Below are 23,088 nucleotides of genomic sequence, written 5' to 3'. Positions count from 1 at the left end.
TCTATTCCCCTTACAATCGAATCCCCTATCACTATAGGTCTCCCACTCCTTTTCCTTCCCTCCTGTGCCGCAGAGCCACCCATGGTGCAATGAACTCGGCTGCTGCTGCCTTCCCCTGATGAGACATCTCCCCCAACAGTATCCAAAACAGTATATCTGTTTAGGAGGGAGATGACCTCAGGGGACTCCTGTACTACCTGCCTACTGCTACACTGTCTAGTGGCTACCCCTTCCCTTTCTGCCTGTGTAGCCTTTACCTGCGGTGTGGCCAACTCACTGAAAGTGCTATTCATGACTTTCTCAGCATCGCGGATGCTCCAATATGAATCCAATCGCAGCTCCAGACGCTCAAAGCGGTCTGCCAGAAGCTGCAGCTGGACACACTTCCTGCACACATAGTCGTCAGGGACACTGGAAGTATCCCTGATTTCCCACATGCTGCAGGATGAACAAACCACGGGGCCGATCTCAGCTGCCATGACCTACCCAATACTTGCCTCAACTTTTGAAACTTTCTTCTTTGAAAGGAACTTACCCGGCCTTACCTCACTCGGAGTGAAGCTCGTCCTCAGCCTCTGCTCGCCAAAGCCTCTCGAGTCAAAGCCTTCCTACTCTGTCGCCATTGTTAGTCCATTGTTTGTCATTAGTCCTGATGAAGGGTCTCGGCCTGAAACATTGACAGTGCTTGTCTTTATAGATGCTGCCTGGCCTGCTGTGTTCCACCAGCATTTTGTGTGTGTTGTTTGAATTTCCAGCATCTGCAGATTTCCTCGTGTTTGCACCTTTGTCAGGGTGCTTTTCATTGTCTATAGCTTAGCCCACTCCTCTGCTCTCTATATACACATGACTGTGTGGCTGGGCATAGCTTAAACACCATTTATAAATTTGCTGATGACACAACCATTGCTGATAGAATTTCAGATAGTGATGAGAGGGTGTACAGGAGTGAGATATGCCAACTAGTGGAGTAGTGCCACAGCAACAACTGGGCACTCAACATCAGTAAGATGAAAGTGATGTGGACTTCAGGAAGGATAAGATGAAGGAACACATGCTAATCCTCACAGAGGGATCAGCAGTGGAGAGAGTGAGCAGCTTCAAGTTCCTGGGTGGCATGATATTTGCAGATCTAACTGGGTCCCAACATATTGATGCACTGTTATAAAGAAGGCAAGGCAGCGGCTATACTTCATTAGGAGTTTGAAGAGATTTGGCATGTTAACAACTGTAGTTCACCCCTCCAGGATGTAGTATGGTGGTCAACCACTGCTTGTTCCTTCTTCCAGTCAATAAAATTGATGCACCGTCAATAACTCTCTCTGAGACATAAAGGCGAGATATCGGCTTTTATTGACTGGAAGAAGGAACAAGCAGTGGTTGACCACCATACTACATCCTGGAGACAGAGAGGCCGGGCTCAGACCTTAATCGCCTTTATACCAGGGTCTGTGGGAGGAGCCACAGGAGCAGTCAGCAGGGGGCGTGTCCAGACAGTATATGTAGTTCTACAGATGTAAAGTTGAGAGAATTCTGACAGGTTGCACAGGTTTATCTGATACTGTCTGGTATGGCAGGGGGAGCTACTGCACAGGACTGAAAGAAGGCTGCAGAGAGTTATAAATCTAGTCAGCTCCATCTTGGGTACTAGCCTACAAAGTACCCAGGGCATCTTCAGGGAGCAGTGTCTCTGAAAGGCAGCATCCATTGTTAAGGACCTCCAGCACCCAAGGCATGCCCTTTTCTCACTGTTACCATTAGGTAGGAGGTACAAAAGCCTGAAGGCACACACTCAGCGATTCAGGAACAGCTTCTCCCCCTCTGCCATCCGATTCCTAAATGGTTATTGAACCCATGAACACTAACTCACTTTTTAAAATATACACTATTTCTGTCTTTTGTACTTTTAAAAAATCTATTCAATATACATATACTGTAATTAATTTAAATATGTTTGTTATTTTATTTTTTTCTCTTCTGTATTATGTATTGCATTGAACTGCTGCTGCTAAGTTAATAAATTTCACGTCACATGCCGGTGATAATAAACCTGATTCTGAAAAAAGCAATGAACACTTTGACAGGCACATATGGAGCCCTTGTGCAAACAATGGAAGCAGTGTACAAGAGTTCAGACAATTCAAACTCCAGCTATGGTACAGATCAGATCCTACACTGCGGAATTGAACTGTGTGGAATTGTAGTCATCTTAGACCCCATAAGAGAAGGAAGGTCACCGTTAATCTCTAGTTCCAGGAAGAAAAAGACTGAGTATATTTTTGAATCTGAAAGGAAGATGTGGTGATCTGGTCATGACATTTGTCCTGGTAAACTCATGCGTATACTGTTGGGAAGTTAGAAATTAGAAAGAAACTTAAAGCAAAACATGGAGATGTTCAAGAAAACACTAAGCCCTTCTTCCTGACTTTGAAGTTTGCTACTTTTTCAAGAACTTAGTGGAAAGATATCAGATGCTTCTTATACATATTTAATGATCAGAAAATGTATATCTCTGTACTGGCATACATCAAACATTGTACCTTTATTCAGAAAGGAAGATATTTCTCTGGAGTTGTTTAGGCAGCAATGAGTGCTTCCCAAACAAAAACACCCACTCCTGCTTGGTCCATAAACAACTCCAAAGAAATATCTTCCTGTGTGGGTTTCCTCTGGGTGTTCCGGTTTCCTCCCACAGTACAAAGACTTGGCCATTGTAAATTGTCCCATGGTTGGGCTAGGATTAAATCAGGGCTGCTGGGCAACACAGCTCACAGGGCCGGAAGGGCCGGAAGGGCCTATTCCATGTTGTATCTCAATAAACAAACAAATAAATAAATCCAACTTTTAATAATAAATCATCAATAAGGATGTCAAAACAAAAAAAAAATGTTATTGAAATCTCATTGAATTCTTTGAAGGGATCAGAAGTGAACAACATAATATATTTCGTTTTCCAAATGGAGCTGAATAGAGTACTACACGGTCCACTAAAGAATAAACTCGGATTAATTTTGTCTGGGGATGAAATTGACAGCTGGCTACCATAAAAATAATGGAAAGAAGATTACAGAATGACTGAAGATAATGATTTGATCAGATTAAAAACAATTTCTAGATATGTGGATGACGTGGAAGTATAGAAATTGTGGGTGAGCTCTGGTGCTTCACCTTGTCAGCGTTTGACATTTGCTATCACTTATTCGCAATGATCTGCTACCGATACAAACTGAGGCTCTGCCCAGACGCTCCTGGTGGCCATCTGATAGCTCATGGGCTTCCCGGGAGTCTTTTCAGCCATCTCTAAATGTCTTTGAGGAGTATTATTTTAATGGTTTATAGACCCATTAATTTGCTGTGTTTACATACATATTAATCTGCCTTTCTTCTTTGATGGTGTATTTGTGCTGCCGAGATCCTTTTGCTTATTTTACTCAATTAGATTTTATTTTGTGGCTGCCTTAGATACACCAGCAACTACACAATGATGAGGAGTCAAGTACTAAGTGCTTCTGGTTGTTCAATACAGAATTAGAGTGGTTAGATGTGCTGGCAACTAATTAACAGCACGGACTGTACTCCATGTGCTGGCATGGAAGACAATCTCCTGTGAAATGCTGGCTGGCATTCAGTGCAACCTAACCCAGTAAATTCCAAGAACGCGTTTATAAAATTGTCAAACTATTTAGATCGTTTGTAAAGGAGTAAAGAATATAGTGTGATTTATTGTAATTGGTAAACAAAAAAGGAAAATTGTTTGGAAAATAACATTTAAAGGAGGTATCAGAATCAGGTTTCTCACAACTGACATGTTGTGAAATTTCTTATTTTGTGGCAGCAATATATTGCAAGACATAAAAACCAAGTTACAATAAGAACTAAAATAAATAAGTAAAGCAAATGAGGAATGATGAGGTCGTATTCAGTGGGTCCATGGATCATTAAGAACGTTAGGAGTGGGACTAGAGGCTTCTGTACTTCCTCCTTGATGGCAATAATTAGAAGAGGGCATGTCCTGGATGATGAGGTCCTTAATGACGGAGGCTGCTTTCTTGAAGCCTCTCCTTTTGAAGATGACTTTGATGGTCAGAAGGCATTGTACATGTGATGTGCATTGGCAAAGGGACTGGGAATGCTCAAAGAAGCTTATGCAAAAATAATAAGACTGCTTAATCAGGCTGTAAACATAGCAAAACAAGCATTAGAATTTATCTTCACTTGAAAAGTAGAACAAATTACTATATTTGATTTTAACACTGGCTAAGTCATATTTAAAGTGCTGTATATCACATTTAGTTATCACATTTTAAAAAAGGAACAATTGAAATATTTAAGGAGGCCTCATATGCAAGGTCACATCCATAAGGATAGGTTTTTTATCCCTTGAAAAATATAGAAAGCTGGGAGATGACCCTATAAATACAAAATATTTGATAGAAAGTTACAGTGCCAAAAGCAATCCATGTTTGTCTGCAGGTACTTAAATATGAGAATACTTGCACCAACAACTCCTAGGGCAGGATGTTCCAGATTCCATCCTATATATTCCAGATCTGTAATCTTCTGTATACATGTTATAAATGGCCATTTCGACTGAAGGCCATTCATTGGCAATATTGGCTTATTCTCCACTAGCATCACTTGATCTGCTGGGAACATCTGCATTCACAGCTTTTACATTCCTTTGTTAATGTTTCCTCTCTGTCTATAAATGTCTTCATTAACTTTGTAACTAGATGACTTCATCTATAGCCTATCGTCATAGTTTATAGCCTGGCTTCACCCTACCAGAGATACCTTTTGTCCGAGCCGTTCCTTTCCCATGTTCTCTGCAACCTAAACTAACTTGTTTTCTCCCTTTCCCAGTTCCAAACAGTGGTCTTCAATTTGAAATGTTAATTCTCTTCTTTTTTTAAATGCTGTATGACCATTTTGTGTTTCTTGAAACTTCACTTTATATTTTAGATATTCAGGATCTTCATTTTTAAATTTTCTTTGGCACTTCTTTTGGGGTATTTAGGGTTACTGAGGGCAATATAAAATCATCACCTTTATCTGTGTTGCTGCTAAAGCACAGTCTGTTGATTAAATATCAACTTTAATCTACAATTCAGTTCCATTGATTCCAAACGCTTTGACAGTAACTCTGGTATATGATTCTTGAGTGAATTTGTAAAATATTTTATTCCATCAATCATGTTATAAAGTTATAACATGAAGAAAAAATGTACATGCAGAATCTGAGATTTATCAAAAATCAATAGGATTTGGCAGATACATTATTGTATAACATGAAAATAAGTACCATTAGTCAAGTATGGTAATGTTACACGTGTAATCTTTAAAGCTTCTGTGGCAGGAAATGCATGGGCTAGACACAACACAGAAATAACCTCATTCATCATTTATAATTGATTTGATTTCAGGCCATATTAGCAACCTGTGGGTATGTAGGCCAATTAATACAGATAAAGCTAAACATAAATCTATCAGTTGACTTGCAACTTAAAATGGGCATTGAGGATAATGCTTAAAGATGGTGAAATTATAAACCCTGTTGAAAATTTTAGGTAACAGAAAATTAATTAAATTAGTTGTGAAAAGGAAATGTTGAAATGAAATAACACCAAAATGAGGCTTTGGATACATACTTGTTGACTTTTACTGGATCTATTTGTTTACCACTAATTCACTGCATTCAGTGCCGAACTTTTAACCATATAATTACCTATTAAGGATAAACTGTAGCATAAGTTAAGAATTTTATTCAAAAGTATTATCTCAATGATATAAAAGCTAACTACGATACCACAAACATTGATATTTATAATGCTTCATGATTGTATTTTTTCCTGATTTGCATGTTCCTCCGTATTATTTATTTAATACAGAATCTATACTGCTGTTTCTGATAAGGTTATGTTTTTTAAAAGTGAGTGAAATAGAAATGTGTCATCTTGGTTTGACCTGGGTATTCAAATAGGATGGGATAGCTTTGATTATGTATCTGTCAGGAAAAGGTCTCCAGACAGAAGATTGACAGATCAGATTTTTCAGTCTTGTGAAATGCTAATGCATGCAAAATTTTCATTGTGAAAAGAGGTGCATAATGGTTGCTTTGAGCTAAGCTGTATGTAATACCCATTAAAAGCTAGAAAGTTCAAAACTTATTCACAAGTCAGATGCTGGCATTTTATGCTCCGCTTTGCTGGAAAGTGTAATTGATTGAAAACTTGCCTGCATGTCCACTGGGAAAAGAATATCTTGACATCAAATCAAAGAAACAGTCAGTCCAGTTATAATAACCGCAGCTTTTGCCATATATTTGGTTCATGCTATTCAATCATGTTTTCAGGCAAGTATGCTGGATTAGGAAGCATGTGCTTACATAAGAAGCTTAGCAAATAATTCTTTTTTTTGGATTTAGAAATTATTTCAACCATCTGAAACAGGCTTAAATCATATATAAATAATTCCACCACTGCTTTTAAATTCCACTTTATTATCTAATTTAAATTTGATGTTGTAGTATGCTGGTTAAGTTACTAAACTAAAAACCAGAGTTCTATATCTTCACTGTAAATATGAGCTTGAATCCCACCAAAGCAGCAGGGTATTTAAATGAAAATAATTACTTTAAAAAAACTTAAGCACATTTAAAAGAAGTCTCAGTGCTTTTCCATTTTCAGAGATACTCAAGTCACTAGTGATCGTACTACACTGTGCATCACAGTCAGATGTCAACGATCGAACATATGCTGTTGGATGGTCTGGTTGCAAGTTAATTTTGGAGATTGGGATGGTTGGTGGTGGTTAGGTGAGGGAGAGATTGTAAGAGGCCAGAAGGTATTTGAAATTTATGCTTCACATTCTGACAAAACAGTATATGAATTAGAGAGGTGGGGGAGATGCAGAGGAGGTTGGGTTGCTGACTTTGAACTGGGAGGAAATAGAAGACATTATATCCCTTGAATTAAGATAATGAGCAGAAACTTAGTTTTTTTTTCAATTTGTGGGTTTGGCATTGCATTAACCTTGGTAATAATATAAATTGGGGGAAGGAGCCGGAGGATTAAAGATGAAGGCTTCATCAGGAGCCCTGGCAGATTTAAGGATTAAAGCCTCAGTATATCGGTGCTTTCCATTTCACTCAAGAAGTGGGAGTGGTTGGGGAGTGGGGGAGGGTAGAAAACAGTTTACTTAACATTGAGAAAGGGTGTTTCTGGATGATATTATTTCTCCAGTTTATCCATATTTTTTCCCCTTAAAATCTTCATTCAAATCATGTACAAGGAATTTCAGTTCCTAGAAAACATTCTGGTCATGATGTTTGGTGCAGATATTGTTGGCCAAAGAGCTTGTTTCTTTGCTGTACTGTTCTATGTTCTACATAATGCCAAACCGGGAAAAGAAGAATTTGAAAACTGCAATCATACAATCTATTTCTACAATATTCTCTCAATCTCTGTAACTTGGTCTTAATTTCTTGAGAAAGGGTTCAATGGCTGGTTTCTTCCTATTTGCACTCTTTCTCCTGAGTTTTTCTTCTGAGAAATTCATGGTGAATTGTTATAGGCTACACAAAAGGCAAAGGATAGCATTTGGACCAAATGGCATGATTATTAACACTTGATGCCCTTTCTTGTTGCAACCAAGCCCAGTTACAAATTTGCATAAAGCATACCATCGTTAATATGCAAATAAGCCACGATTTGCAGGAAAACAGAGAGTTCAATATGACCAGAATCTGCTTCTCAAGAATCAGAACCATGTTTATTATCACTGACACATGTCATGAAATGTGTTGCTTTGCAGCAGCAATATGTGCAAGGCATAAAATTACTATAAATCACAAGAATAAATAAATAGTGCAAAAGAAAAATAGAGGTGGTTTTCATGGACATTTCAGAAATCGGATGGTGGACAGGAAGAAGTTGTTTTTAAACCACTGAGAATGGGTCCTGGAGCTCCCCAACACAACTCAGATTCAACTTTCTTGAGAGTTTTATGGTGTTGCTATATTTGCATATTAAATACACTGCAGTAAGTTGTCCAATAATGTAAATATACTTTTTTCTTTTTAAATCTTTTTTATTAATTTTAAACAAACATAAATGAAACATTAATACAGAGAGTTTGAGTACATAATTAATAGGTTAAAGTATAAATACAAATAGATGATAATCCATATATAATAACCTCCCAGACTCATAGTAATTACAAAAAATGGAGTAAATAAGAACCCCCCCCCCAAAAAAAGAAAAACCTAACCAACATGGGCCATTGCATTATGTCAAATATAAACAGCAGAGTCAATAACTCTGCACCTCCATCCAAATAATTAAGGATAATAAAAGTAAGGTTTAGGAAAAGTCAGTTTAGCTCATATGAAAATGTTGAATAAATGGTCTCCAAGTTTCTTCAAGTTTAACTGAAAGGTCAAAGACAACACTTCTAATTTTTTCTAAACTCAAACAAGAAATAGTTTGAGAAAACCACTGAAATATAGTTGGAGGATTAATTTCTTTCCAGTTCAGTAGGATAGATCTTCTAGCCATTAATGTAACAAATGCAATCATCTGCCAGACTGAGAGGGATAAACAACTATTATCCACCATTGGTAAACCGAAAATTGCTGTAATAGGATGTGGTTGCAATTTGATATTTAAAACTGTTGAAATAGTACCAAAAATATCTTTCCAATAATTTTGCAAGCAAGGGCAAGACCAAAACATGTGGGTCAATGAAGCAACTTCAGAATGACATCTGTCACAGGTTGGATTAACATAAGAATAAAATCGAGCAAGTTTATCCTTGGACATGTGAGCCCTATGTACAACCTTAAATTGTATTAGGGCATGTTTAGCACAAATAGAAGAAGAATTGACTAATTGTAAAATTTTCTCCCACTGCTCAGTGGGTATAAGACAATGAAGTTCTTTTTTCCATTCCTTCTTAACTAATCCTATAGTTAAACATACATTACGAATATGGTTTCAATTTCGTAAATTCTTTGGCCTGAATAAGTTTATCTTATCAAGCCCTATTATATCTAACTTTTTTTTCAGCCCTCTTTTATGGATCAAGCCTTTGTATTATGGAAGACAAAAGGTATAACATGTTTTCGTGATTATTTTTAGACAACAGTTTTATGTCCTTTGAACAGCTATCTAATAAATATAATTTGCCTAAAACTCAGATACTTGCAAGTTAGAAATTTCTTGAAATTATGTCCAATGGACATTACGGAAATTTTTTTAGCTCTGAATCCTTGCCAGAAGGGCTTAGTAGCTGTCATTTATAATGTGATCATGAAAATACAGCCAGAAGTATCAGAAAAAATTAAGAAGGAATGGTAAATATACTTTTAACAATGTGAAAATTATTAATGATTACCAATTAACTCTTCTGGTCCAGAAAGTGAACAATTTAATATATTAAATAGAGGTCAGAGTCATAATATTTGGAAATACACCTACTGCCCCACTAGGTCAGTACCAGTACAATCTTGTCCTTAGTTTATTGCAACCATAACTCTGCTCTGAACTTCAGCTGTGGCCTAATTCATGCTTTATATAATGTCTTTACTCTTATATTATTGTTCTGATCTAAGGAAGGCAAGGATCCCGTTTATCCTATCTCACTATACTGCTACCTTCAGGGTCCAATATTCATTGTGTGTATCTCAGTTTTAATTAGTACTCCCAAAATGCACCTATTGATCAGGATTAAATTCCATATGCAATTTCTCTGCCCATTTTAGTAACACGGCTATAACGTTCTGTATTCCTAAAGTAAATGAATGCATTTTTATTACTTTTCTCCTCCTCCTCCTCCGTTCACTCTCCCCCCTTCTATGTTCCTTTCGATGTCTGATTTGACATTGTTTACACTCCTACAAACCGTCATGCCCAATTCTCCTGCATTTTCAATCCTTTAATCCCATTTGTTAAGGAGATACTCTTGGTCGTTCCATCGCCCAGCTTCTGCGCCATGGAGTTATCAGCTCAAGTTTAAGTTTTTTAAAAAAAGCTTCTGCTTTTATTTATTGCTAAGAATCCCAGGTGGTGACATGTATGTACTCTGATAATAAATTTTACTTTGAATTTTTAAGAAGAAACTAATGTGAGAGAAATTCTAGTCCAATAAGTTACCGGACATTTATTTTGCAAATCATGTCTTTCTACTATACAAATCTGGTTATTTTAATACTTAATGCTCTTCGTAAGTCAGTTTAAAGATAACCAGATGATATTAAAAACTGAAACGTAATACTCGGAGGGCGTCACATTCCACAAAAGACATTCCTAGAGACCAGGATACAAAATCTAACACCTTTATCGCATCTTTGAATTTCTTTAATGGGGGCATGAAATAATTGGCCCAAAATATATTAAAGCTGGGTAACTAGAGCAGAACAATCAGTAGGTTTGATGAGCAGAAGCAGTGCCAATGTACAGGTCCGATAGCAGCTTGCCCGCTTTGGCCGGATGCAGCATTCCAGCCCGCTGACTCTGAGGCAGCCGCGCCAGCCTAGGTTGTAAACAAGGTCGCCTGCCTGCCTCCCGGCCAGAAGGGGAGGTACGGACGGATCCAGGCACTTCCAGAATACTCACTCTTGTGACGAATGTGCCCTGTGATGCCGTTTAAGAGACGCGGGGCGGCTCCTCTGAGGTCAGGCGAGAGGACGCTCTCCGCTATACTTAGTGGAGCGAGGCTGAGGTAATCCGGATAAAGTTAGGGTTGTGTGTGTCGTAGCTGGAATTAAAGGCAGCGCCGAGTCGTCCAAGTGCGGGGAGTGGTGATGACAGTGGCTATTTCTGACGGCGCCCCGGATTGGCGGCTATAAGAAGGCCGGGATGCGTTTTCACAGCAGTGTATTGACTCGCTACCCTGAAAACACCTTCAGCGTCTCTATCCAAGCGGAGGATAAAGTGCCAGTCGACAACCCAAGCGCCGCGGTGAAGAGTGAGGCCTCCTGCCCCCCTGCCAGCATGCCCGCCTTCTCAAGCTACGACCCACTCACCCAGGCCTCGGCCTCGGTTCCGGGCCCAGCCGTGCACCTCTACACCTCGACCTCCAGGATTCCCCTGCGGCCGCTGGAGAGGGGCGTGCCCGTCCAGGTGCTGAGCGAGAGGGCTCACACCGCCCCCGAACGCGCAGATCGAGGCCGAGGCGGCGAAAAGCCATCGCAAGTTTGGGGCCAAGGCCCGGAGGGAACCTCTGGGGAGGCAGAAGAAGAGGTGGCGCGGGTAGGTAGCCGAACCGAGAGCCCTGAGCGAGCTGGCCCCAGTCGCGTTTCAGCTTTGCAAGCGGCGGAGCTCGAGCTCGGCGCGGGTTACAGGACGGTGGATCTGGTGGTGGAGAACCGGTCGGAGAAAAACGCCAGGATTGCACGTTACTTGGCTGAGGTGGAAAAGCAAAACAGTTACTTGAGGGAGAAACAAAAGTACAGGTTTCACAGCATTCCCGACGGCAATTGCCTGTACAGGGCGGTCAGCAAGGCTGTCTATGGCGACCAGACCATGCACAAGGAGCTGAGAGAACAAACTGTGTACCACATCGCTGATCACCTGGATGAGTTCAATCCCATTATTGAAGGTGATGTTGGGGAGTTCCTGATCGGTGCCGCTCAGGACGGGGCTTGGGCCGGGTACCCGGAGCTACTGGCTATGAGTCAGATGCTGAAGGTTAACATCTACTTAACCACTGGTGGTAGTATGGAAAGCCCGACCGTGTCTACTATGGTGCATTGCCTTGGCCCCGAAGACCAGACCAAACCCAGCATATGGTTGAGTTGGTTGAGCAATGGACACTACGATGCTGTTTTTGATCAGTCACTACCCAACCCAGAATACGAAACATGGTGCGCACAGACACACGTTCAGAGGAAAAGAGACGAAGAACTGGCTAAAGCCATGGCAGCTTCTCTTTCTAAAATGTACATTGAGCAGAACGGTAGCTTTTGAGTCGTTCAATACACTACAGTGTTTGTCAGGACTTAAGGTTCCTTGTTGAACTGGTGAAACCGAAACGAGTAAGACTGGCAGCCTGAAGTAGAAAAGTAAATATTGTTGATATATAGTTTTGATTTTTACTTTTGTTTTAAATTCTTACACATTCTGATCAGGCTAATGGCACTTTAAATGGATCTTACAATCAACTATATAAGTAACGCCTTAATTCAATGTGTGAATTTATGGATGTTTAACTGATGAAGGTTTCAGGACACCCGAGTTTTAATCGGGTTTACTGGAGTTATGAGACCACAGAATTAAATGAAAAAGAACTGTTTCATTGATATTTTTGTAATATTTTACATTTCTGATGTTTGGAAATTAATTTGTTAAATCTCTGGTTTGAAAAGCTTTTTTTCCTTTTGGAGAACACTTTTACAGAAGGATTTGTTCATGTTGCATTTTATGCAATCATTTGTTGCTGTATTACCTGATAAGTTCATGTATTCTGGCAGGTGGCTGGTTGCCATTACATTTCTGCCTTGATTTTATAATTTGATAAGAAGTTTCAGATCTTCCAGAGCTTCATTATAGTTAATTTTATTACCTTCTGTGACATGCCACCTCACTTCTGATTTTTATACGTTGTCCAAGGTGCATTAAGTTCTAACTTCCTAAGATGGTTTGCAAGGTCAAACCTGTAACCAGTTTGTAACTGTTGTATTTGTTTTGATTATACAATTATTAATCAACATGGAATGAATAAAGTTGTAATGTTTCTCACAAGTCATTACTTGAATTAAATATTTGACGTCTTGTAGAATCATCTTCAATAGGAATTCATAGTAAGATTCAAAATGACATGGGTATTTGTTGATGAGCACATTATTTTCATTGAGGAGAAAGATTAATCATGCTAGGTTTGCTTTCTTTAGAAAGAGGAACCTGGAAGTGTGTAAAATCTGAGGTGCCTCAGCAGAACTTGACAATTCAGTATATAAACGTAAGCTATTGACAGAAGTGTTAAGGAGGAGGTGAAAGTTAAAACTTAACCAGACAGTGGTAGGTGCTTGAAACCAACTTATTTGCAAGTGTCGCAGGGGGAAAAACCTGTTGTCACGTTTAAAAGTACTTGAGATATTCCTATTTACTAAGAACTGAATTGTGGAATTAGCTAGGAGAGATTTTTATCAGCTAGCATGGACACACAGACACATGGCAACCTCCTGTGGTGCAAGTTTCTATGATTCAATGAAAAGAACCACAAAGGACAAAGGAAATGAGAATTTTATTAATGCAGTAATTTGTTAGGCAATTTTGCATTAATAAATTAGAAGTTGAAACATATTGTCACTTCTAAATGAGAACTTGGAAAGGAAAACATTTAGCAGTGCTTCAGGGTAATTGCAGCCATATGGACTGCTAATTGTTTTGCAATAATTAAGATTTTTAAAATGTTGAAGTTTTTATTTTAGATATTTCAACAATAAGCAAGGGAAAGTCAACAAGTGTTAAATCATGCAGTGTGGTGTTTAATTGTGAAAAGGAGCTTTTTGTCCCTGATCCTACAGTGTATTAAAGCAGTTTAAATGTGTGACCAAAGTTTGTTAATTATGAGTCCCTTTAGTGTTTTCTCATTTATTAATGTAGGACAGGATAAATTCAATTTCAATAATGTTTGTTTTAAAATTGGAAGAAGTACAATGTGCCAAAGGTAACAAATGTTTAATATGAAAAGGCAATGCAGAAATATATTTAAACCAGGTAACAAAAAAAATTGAAACATGGTATCATTTAGATATGTAACAGAATTTTTAAAATTGGGTATCTCATTGTGAAGAGATCTCTCATTACAGGGTTAATGTTGCTTTCTTGCAATTGTCAGACTAATTCCAAGCCTACAATCAAATACCCAATTACACTCATTCCATTTTTGACTTCCCACTTGGGAGAAACTTGTATGGTCACCACCATGCACACGTCATTCGGTCAATATTGAACCTAGGTCATTAGAACTGAGATAGCATCTGCACTGGCTGTGTAACTCTGCTGCCTAATAAATCCATCACTAAAAGCTTTGTAATTCAAAACAATTCCCCTTGGCGAGTTCCTCAAGGTCTGGAATGATTTAAGTCGATATGTCAAAATCAATAGTCTGATGGATTGAAATCCTGTCTGGGGAAAAAATAAATTCATGTCACTGCATATTCACATTTGTATGTGAAGGACTTGGAGATGAATGTTGGAGGTTGATAAAGTTTGTGGATGACACAAATTAGTAAAACTGTAGATGGTGAGAAAGGTTTAAGTCTACAGTAGGATATAGATTTGATAGAAAGTTGGGCAAAATGTTGGCAGATAGAATTTAATCCTTGAGAAAAGTGGTACATTTTGGGAAGTCAAATAGAGTTGGGCATGTACAGTAAAGGGTGGGACATTAGGAATTTTGATGAACAGAGGAACCTAGGAGTTGAACTCTAGTTCTCTGAAATGGCAAAATGGGTAGATAGGGTGGTGAAGAAGACCTGCCTTCATTGGTCAGGGAATGGAATATAAAAGTTGTGTTACTAAGTTGCAATTTTACAAAACAATGGTTTGACCATTTCTGGCTGTCATATTAGAGAAAGGAATTGGTTGGTTGTATAGAATTTTCCACCAGGAGATTCATCTGGATACTCCCTGGATTGGAGCATACTTGTTATGAAGAGTGATTGGATAGGCAGGACTTGGTTTCCTAGGAATGAGGGAGCTGAGTTGTGACCTGATAGAGGTTCATAACATTGCACGAGGCATAAATGGGGATAAATAATAGAAGAAATAAGAACAGGTGTAGGCTATCTGGATAGATGAGCCTGTTCTACCATTCAATAAGATTACAGCTGATCTGGCTGTGTACTCAGTTATAATTCCCCTGCTATGCAAAACAGTTACCTAACTATTAAATACATTTAATAAGGTAGCTTCTACTGCTTTCCTGGACAGAGAATTCCACAGATTCACTATTTATCTCTGTTCTAATCTATTTCCCTGAATCTTGAGGCTATGTTCCCTAATTCAAGTCTCAATTAACCAGTGGAAATAATTTTCTTAACATCTATCTTATCTATCCCTTTCATAATTTTATGTTTCTATAATCTTCCCCTCTCATTCTTTGAACTCCAGAATGTATAGTCCCTGGCAATGCAACCTTTCTTCATAGGTTAGCCCCTTCACCTCAGGATCAACCTTGTGAATCTCCTCTGTACTGCCTCCAATGCCAGTACTTCTTTCTCCAAATAAGGACAGAACAGTATGTAGTGCTCCCAACAGCAGCCTCACCAGCTTCCCATATATTTGCCACGTAACTTCCCTGCTTTTAACTTCAATAGCATGGAGGCCAACATTCCATTCTTGATAGTCTGTTGCACTTGCAAACTAATCTTTTGCGATTCATGCTCAAGCACTCCCAAATCCATCTTTCATCATTTAAAGAATAATCTCATCTGTTCTTTTTCCTTCCATAATGGGTGACCTTGTATTTTCTAATGTATTCCATCTGTCAGAGTCTTGCCCACTCACTTAACTAATTTTTGTCCTTTAATCCTCTGCACAATTTACTTTTCTACTCATTTTAGTGTCATCATTGAACTTGGATGTGTTACAATTGGTCTTTTTTCCCATGGTAGGGATATTAAAAACAATCGGGCACTGGTTTGTGAATGGAAAGGAGTTAATTGAACTTGATAGGCTAGTTTTCCTTTTAACATAGTGATTGATGTTTGGAACATGTTTCTAGAGGAGGTGGAATTTAATCAGAGATTATATTTAAGAAACATTTTAACAGGCAGGGCATAGGATACTGAACAAATTGGGACAAATAGAATTGATGTAGAAGGGCTAAAAGATCAGGCAAACACACACAAAATGCAGAAGGAACTTAGCAGGTCAGGCAGCATCTATGGAAAAGAATATCAATGTTTCAGCCTAAGATCCTTCATCATAGTTCAGATGCACACTCGAGTTAGTTGCCAAGAAAGCTAAAATTGATCTTGATAGTGGTGAAAGATTAATAATGCCTGCTGTATCAGAAGTGCTCACCACTATTCTCAAAATGGATACCAACATTTTAAAATTGATTCCTCTGAGTAATAACTGTAGCTCGCTTCATTATTATGATGAAATGAATGAAGGTATTGAGTAGTAACTGCACAGAACTACAAAAAAACAAGATACTTGTTTTGTACCTCAGCACTGGCCTCTGCTTTAAAGATATTGTACATTGCTTGAAAGTCACCTTTATTCCTCAACACATGGAATCCCGCTATGTATTGTTTATTTTGTTTACCTTGTTCAATTTCTTCAAATTTATTTAAAAATAAATTCATTGATTTATGGAAACTGACCTGCCCTTCAATAACATTTTGCAGATTAAGCTTTTCTCCACACTATAAACCATTTAACCAATTTTTGTATCATCTGAAAACTTCATTCTACATAAATTTAAACCTAAATTATTTATATACATTACAAACAGTGAGCAATTGAATACTGACACCTATGGAACCTATTTTCAGCAATAAAAAAACAACCAATCATTACTCTCTGCTTCCTGCCTTTGGGTAATTTTGGTTCCACTTGGCCACTCTAGGACCCATGTGATTTCACTTCTTTGAATAGCCTGTCTTTGCAACTGTGCCCAAGAGATTTATTAAAATCCATGAAAGCTGCATTCAAATACACTACCTTCATTGACCCTTCTTATCAATTCAAATCAAATTAATCAGACATGACCTTCTCTTAACAATTTCATGGTGATTGACCTGATCAAATTGTGTCTTTCTAAATAAAGGTTTGATATCTCTTCCAATAATTTGATCACTGCAATAAACTAGCTTATATGCATTTGATTTTTTAAAAATTTAGAGATACAGCATGATAATAGGCCCTTCCAGCCCAATAAGCCCACACTACTCAATTACACCCATGTAACTAATTTACCTTTGAAATATGGGAGGAAATTCAGAGCACCTAGAGGAAATCCATGTGGTCACAGAAGTACGTAAAAACTTCTTACAGACAGAGGTGGAATTGTCCTGGGTTGCTAGCACTAATAGCGTTATGCTAACCGTAATACTACTGTGCTGCCCAAAAATTGATTTATCCATTGCTCTCTTACTATACAGTGGCACAGTGTTTTACAGTTCTATGATCCACTGGCAGCATTCCTATAGATGAGAAAGATTGTAAAATTGTAATCAGAGCCTCCACAATTTCCTTCCTTGGTGCTTTTAATAGCTTGAGGTATGCTTCATCTTGGCCAAGTAATTTGCTATTTTCGAAGATGCTAAATCCCTTAATGCTTACACATTCACAATATTTTATTCCCATAGTCTTTAACTCCATAATATTGCCATTTTACTTTGCAGTTATCTTCACAAGAGGTACAACCTTACATGTGTCCTTCATTTTCATGAGTAACATTTTTGGTGTTTAATGTGCCTGGTCTGCTTTCACGACTTAAAAGAGGACTTGATTTTCTTTTATTTTAATTTTTACACCTTCTTTGGTTTTCTAATTTTATTTCCAATTTCATTTTATACACTTTTATACTCTGCAGCTCTCTGTCTCACATATGCCTTTTTTTCTTGTTAGGTCTTACCATTTATGCACTTTGCCCTCCAAGGGCTTCTGATTTGGCAGTCCCTCTTTTTTCTTTTAGGGAACATGTTTACCTAAAATCCTTTGAAATATTATAATAATATCACACTGCCCTCAGTATCCCATCATTTTACATACTGAGACAGCAAGTTTGGAATCAAGTTCCATTATCCAGGCTGATGTTCTGGTGAATTACTGACAAAGTGCTTTCAGTCAGATGCAATACTGAAAACGTGGAAACAATTACATGATGCTGTTTTAAATAGCAGGTGCCCTGGTAAATACTTACCTCTCTATTAATATCAACTAAAATAGATTATCTGATCATTATTACGTCAGTTTTAGCAGGTGCTTCGGTGCAAATCAGCTACCATTTTTGCTTCATTACAACAGTGAGTCTATTTCAAAAATAGTTCATTGATTGTATAATGCTTTAGGATGCCCGGTTATGATGAAATGTGCTATATATATAGTCTTACTTTTCATATGGATTTACTTCTATAGTAAAAAGCTTCCTTAGTCAGAAGGGAAACAAAGATGTAGATTAAAAAGGGACTGGCCTTGTGCTTATAAAGTTGACTTTTAAATTCAAATACACTGTCAAGTTTTTTGATAATAGCGCTTACTATTTAGCTCTTGTCAATTATTGTGGTTCAGCATTTTCTTCTTATCCCTATCTTAGTCATAAAGGGATTCAAGCTTTTTCTGACTGAAGGAAAAGAAGAATAACAAAGTGAAACTGTTACTGATCAGGTTACACTTGAGGTACAGTACATACATGAGCTGAATTTGTTGTAAAGCAACATCAGAAAAAAAATAGACTCAAGTCTGTTGCTTCAAAGCTTTTCGGGAGTAGTTCTTGTGTTAGCTGTGCTGTACAAAGAAAGGCATCAGTAAAATGAGCTGTAACTTGACCCAGAACAACTTAATAATGGGTGTCAAATGGCCAGTGGCTACAAAGGTACTGGGTGTATTAAAATTAATTCTGTTTATTGCTGATAAATTTCCATGTCTTCTCGATTCAGAGTGTTTTCATTTTCTTTGGCATGTATAGCCCATCTTTGTGATGCAGCACATTTAATCTTCAGCTGTAATCATAATATCCTAGCTTGCTTCCATTGTTTGTTCTATTTTACTGATATTTCTGTTTTAGGGAACTTAGTTCTTGCCTGAGAGCGATACAATTTTTATTATGAATAAGTGTTTGTTTTGGTTAGAACCATTTTGTGTTCCTGATGAGCTCCATAATCACTTCCACTCAAATCCTACAAAAATGTTTTCCCCAGATTCCCTGATGTGTTTGCTGGGAGGAAATTTTTTTTTTGATACTTTTGATTCTTCAGGTTCACTAAGGTTCAAATCATACTTTCATTAACCCTAGACCAGATAAAGAAATTCCCTTACTTATTCTTATTATACATTATAATTATTTTTATTAAAATATTTGGACTAAATATTTAAAAAACTGAACTAAGCTTCCAGTTGGCTCCAAGGGACCTTGTTCCAGACATACATTATCAATATCATTAACTGTTGCAAACCAGTTAAAGCTGTTCATTCAAGTGAATTATCATACTGCAGTGAGCAGCAGGTTTTCAGCATACTTCATGCTCCATCTAGGGGGTTTTGCAGTTGAAAAAGAAGAATTCGAAGGTTATTATCAAAGTAGGTATACAGAATACAGCTCTGAGATTCGTCTTCAAATAGCTATGAAATATAGAAAAAACATGGAAATCATTGAAAGACATCAATCCTCTCCCACCCCCGCCATGAAAGAGAAAAAGAAGCAAAAATCCACAATCCACAAACCCCAAACCCCCAACTCCTCTCTTGCACAAAAACCAATAGGTCACTCCGCTGGAAAACTGCAGGTGGAACATCAAACCCAAATGCCCCAACCACTTACCTCGCAAAAAACTAACATGTTGTCCACACGGGAAAAACATCAGCAACAATAACATCAATCACCCCACCAACACACAAAACATTAACAGATCCCCCAATCCCCCACATGGAAAACACCAGCAAGGATATCAGTCCCCAATCCCCAACCCTTCCCTTGCACGAAAACTAACTTATCGCCCACAAGGACATCAAACCCCCAACTTATCCATTGGCAACAAGAAAGAAAATGCAGAAAACTGAAGGAGACCGATATAAACTAGAGTCCATACCGATAATTGATGGGAGACTGAGGGAATGAGTTCTAATTATGGTTTATAACAAAAGGATAATGTCAAGCCAAATGCATCAATGTCCCTAACCCAAATACTAATACATTTCCGACATGACACATATCCCTGATGCGGTATTTAGTAAAAGAACTAGTTCACTGTCAAGTGCTTTGGAACAAGCAAATAGAAATAATGCAGAGTTTTACTTAACTGTTGTCTTCTCTGGACTATAGGATATTTAGGATGTAATACAGAAAATAGCCATATTGTTCCTCATCAATAGGTTTCAATAGGTATATTTAATGTCAGAGAAATGTATATGTAAAGGGGGTTTCTTTTTTTCTTTGTTACTGTGTATGTAATCAAAATGGCTTCTTTGTTTTGTTAAAAGCAGGAATGTTTCTTTGTTGCGAGAGAATGCTGGAAGCTTGTTTGGGTTAAAATTTACTGATAACAAGAATTGTATTCCTTTGTAAACCAATTGGGATTAATGTTGTTCTTTCTTCTGAGTCTGGAAGCTATTGTTGACGGGCTTTTGGGGAGATCGGCGCGAGGGGGTGAGAGAGAGAGGACGCGATGCTGTAAACTGGGCGAGGAACGGACCCCAAGCGGGGGTCCGAGGCCAGGAGGTACTCCGAGGAGAGGAGATGAAGCTAGATGTGCTTGGTTGACCACTCGGAGGGTCCTAAGCTGCGAGTCGAGGAGTTCGGAGGGGATCGAATGGTGACCAGAAGACTTCAGTAATTGAGCTCCAGCAGTTGTGCATGAAGTGGTTTGGACTTTGATAAGTTTGGCGCCTTTTCTTTATTTTTTTTTCTTCATATATACTGTGTCGTTATTAATCTCTTAGTTATAGTAACCTTTATAAATTGTACTCATTTAATCGCTTATGGTGTACTGTCTGCTTTTGAGCGAGGCGGGGACATCACACAGCATCCACACCAGCTGATTACCCAGTTTGGCGGGGCCGCAGGCTGCTCCCCCAGACGAGAACCAGCTGAGCCAGCCTGAGGCGACCCAGGGGGTTACATATACAAAATACATTCTGAAATTCTTTTTCTTCACAAGCATCCACAAAAACGGAGGAGTGCCCCAAAGAATAAATGATAGTTAAATGTTAGAACCCTAAAGCTGCCCTCCAGCCCCCCTCCCTCACATAAGCAGCAGCAAAGCAAATGATCCCCCCTCCCACTAGCAAAAAAAGCATCGGCACCCCCCCCCCCCCGCCCCGCCGAGCACTCATGTGTGCAGCAAAGCAACAATAAAGACACAGGCTTGCAGTACCCCAAAGACAACTTGTTTACCTGGTAATTCGACATACCACAGGTTCTCTCTCTCTCCCTAATAAGGGAAAAAGAGGTATCCCCATTTCACAGTAAGAGGGGAGACATAATAAACAACTCACTGATTTACAATGTTAAAAGCCTGCTTCATCAATTTCTTCCGAGCTCTGTACCCAGAGAGTCGGCCCCAAAAAGGCTCAGGTCTCTGGACACGCAGCCCACGGCAGCTAACCCGCTGCTCCTGATGTTCTGTGTTCTCCCATGATTCCTCAGGGGCACTGGCCATGAAAATCTGGCCCTGAAGGTGCGATAGTCTTATCCAGGCTGCATCCTTGGGATATCAAAAAGCGACTGGTCCTGAGACCCCGAGAGCGGGTCCCATTCCTGCAAAGAACTGAAGTCAGAGTGTAACACCAGGTCAGAGTCTTCAAAAGAACCTTGAAAAGGAAAAAAATAGATATCAAAGATAGAAATAGAGCTGTTTCCAAAGATGCAAGCAGAGGACTCGTCGTTTAGCGTCGTCAGGTCTCACCATCAAAAGAGTGTTTCCCTTTCTTCAATATGTGGATTGTATTTGATTAGCATATTTATCCTGCATGTCAATGAGGTTTTTCATTCTTGTCCTTTAATTCTTCAAGCTGAGTCACTGTCTTAATACTCCGTTGATTGTCAGTGATCACATTGTTTGCCATAATATGGATTTAGTAGGACTAAAGATTGATAGCAGAGATTGGAATCAGTTAATGAAACATAGTGAGGGTAGTTCACTGTGAAGAGAAGAGAGCTGTGGAATGGGCGAGTGGTTGTGCTTGTGTTATTTTCCTGAGTGGCCAAATGAACCAAATCTCATTAGTGCTGGCTTGGAACCAGGTAGTTTTTGGGTGGGGAAGGAGTGGGGAATTGCAACTTGACAAGTGCATTGGCACTAGACCTTGCTGAGTTTGCACTTTTTGGCTTTACTTCCAAAACTGATGTGAGAAGGCAACTTACCCATTTACAATTAATAATTACAAATAAATATGTTTGTATATTTCTATGTCCTGCATATCTTTAGCATAAGTCTTGCTGAATTATTGTATCATGAGCTTGTTGTTAAAGACCAATTGAAATGTGTGTCATGGGTAACAAGTAAATCAGATCAGGAAGCAGAATCAGTAAGAGGTATTTTAGCAATGATGATAATGAGATTAACCTGAAATAACACAGTTGTTTGAAATAGCATATTAACCCATATTTGCACATTTTTAGAAGTGTAGGAACTGTACAATAATTTAAAAATACTAATTGACAAATACAATTGAAATTTTCTGAGTTTGTCCTAAAAAGTTAACATAAATCCTATGTACATCATAGCAAATCCTTTGACAGGCAATTCTATTTAAAAATAATCTCTTGGTACCTGTAAAATTATTTCAAAGAGCAATTTTTGGATCAATTTGCATCTACAATGTCATATTCATCTCCATATCAAGTACATTTAATCTGTTAACATCCATTTAATTGTGTTGGTATGTATATCTTGGACACAAAGACTTCCTGCTTCACATTCATGCGATTCATAGTTATTTACAAACTCCTAAGAAGTTACTTTTACTTTATATTCCTTTGTATTATTTTATACATTTATCCAGATTCTAGCAATAAACTCCTAGATTTTGGCTTCAATACCTCCTTGTACAAACTGGTCTTCAATTTCCTTACTTGCAGACCCCACTCAGTTCAGATTGGCATCTCCTCCAAGATCTCCATCAGCAGAGGTACACCACAAGGTTGTGCACTTATCCCCCTACTCTTCTCACTTTACACTTATGACTGAGTGGCTAAGCACGGCCCCAATGCCGTATTCAAGTTTGCTGATAACACCATTTTCTTAGGCCGAACCAAAGGAGGTGATGAGTCTGCATATAGGAGGGAGTTTGGAAATCTAGCTGAGTTGTGACATAACAACAATGTCTTACTCAATGCCAACAAGACCAAGGAGCTGATTATTGACTTCAGGAAAAGGAAACCAGAGGTCCATGAGCCAGTCCTCATTGGAGGATC

General features: G+C 38.5%; 1 protein-coding gene and 1 long non-coding RNA gene across 2 annotated transcripts in view; both read left to right on the top strand.

Moving 5' to 3' along the window:
• The window catches only part of LOC132394998 (uncharacterized), an 81,572-nt gene that overhangs the window by 19,377 nt on the left and 39,107 nt on the right, over positions 1-23,088 (top strand). The gene's annotated exons all lie outside the window — the stretch shown is intronic.
• On the top strand, positions 10,391-12,737 carry LOC132395450 (OTU domain-containing protein 1). The gene has a single exon (XM_059972085.1). It carries the CDS (start codon positions 10,854-10,856, stop codon positions 11,961-11,963), a length of 1,110 nt encoding a protein of 369 aa, XP_059828068.1. The 5' UTR covers positions 10,391-10,853; the 3' UTR covers positions 11,964-12,737.

The sequence above is a fragment of the Hypanus sabinus genome, chromosome 6 (genome assembly GCF_030144855.1).
Source record: "Hypanus sabinus isolate sHypSab1 chromosome 6, sHypSab1.hap1, whole genome shotgun sequence".
NCBI classification, from domain to species: domain Eukaryota; kingdom Metazoa; phylum Chordata; class Chondrichthyes; order Myliobatiformes; family Dasyatidae; genus Hypanus; species Hypanus sabinus.
The sequence above is the reverse complement of the archived record's forward strand: the minus strand, read 5'-3'. Positions and strand labels throughout refer to the sequence as shown.

Coding starts and splice junctions, on each gene's coding strand:
- LOC132395450 (XM_059972085.1), top strand. CDS start 10,854: ATGCGTTTTCACAGCAGTGTATTGACTCGCTACCCTGAAAACACCTTC.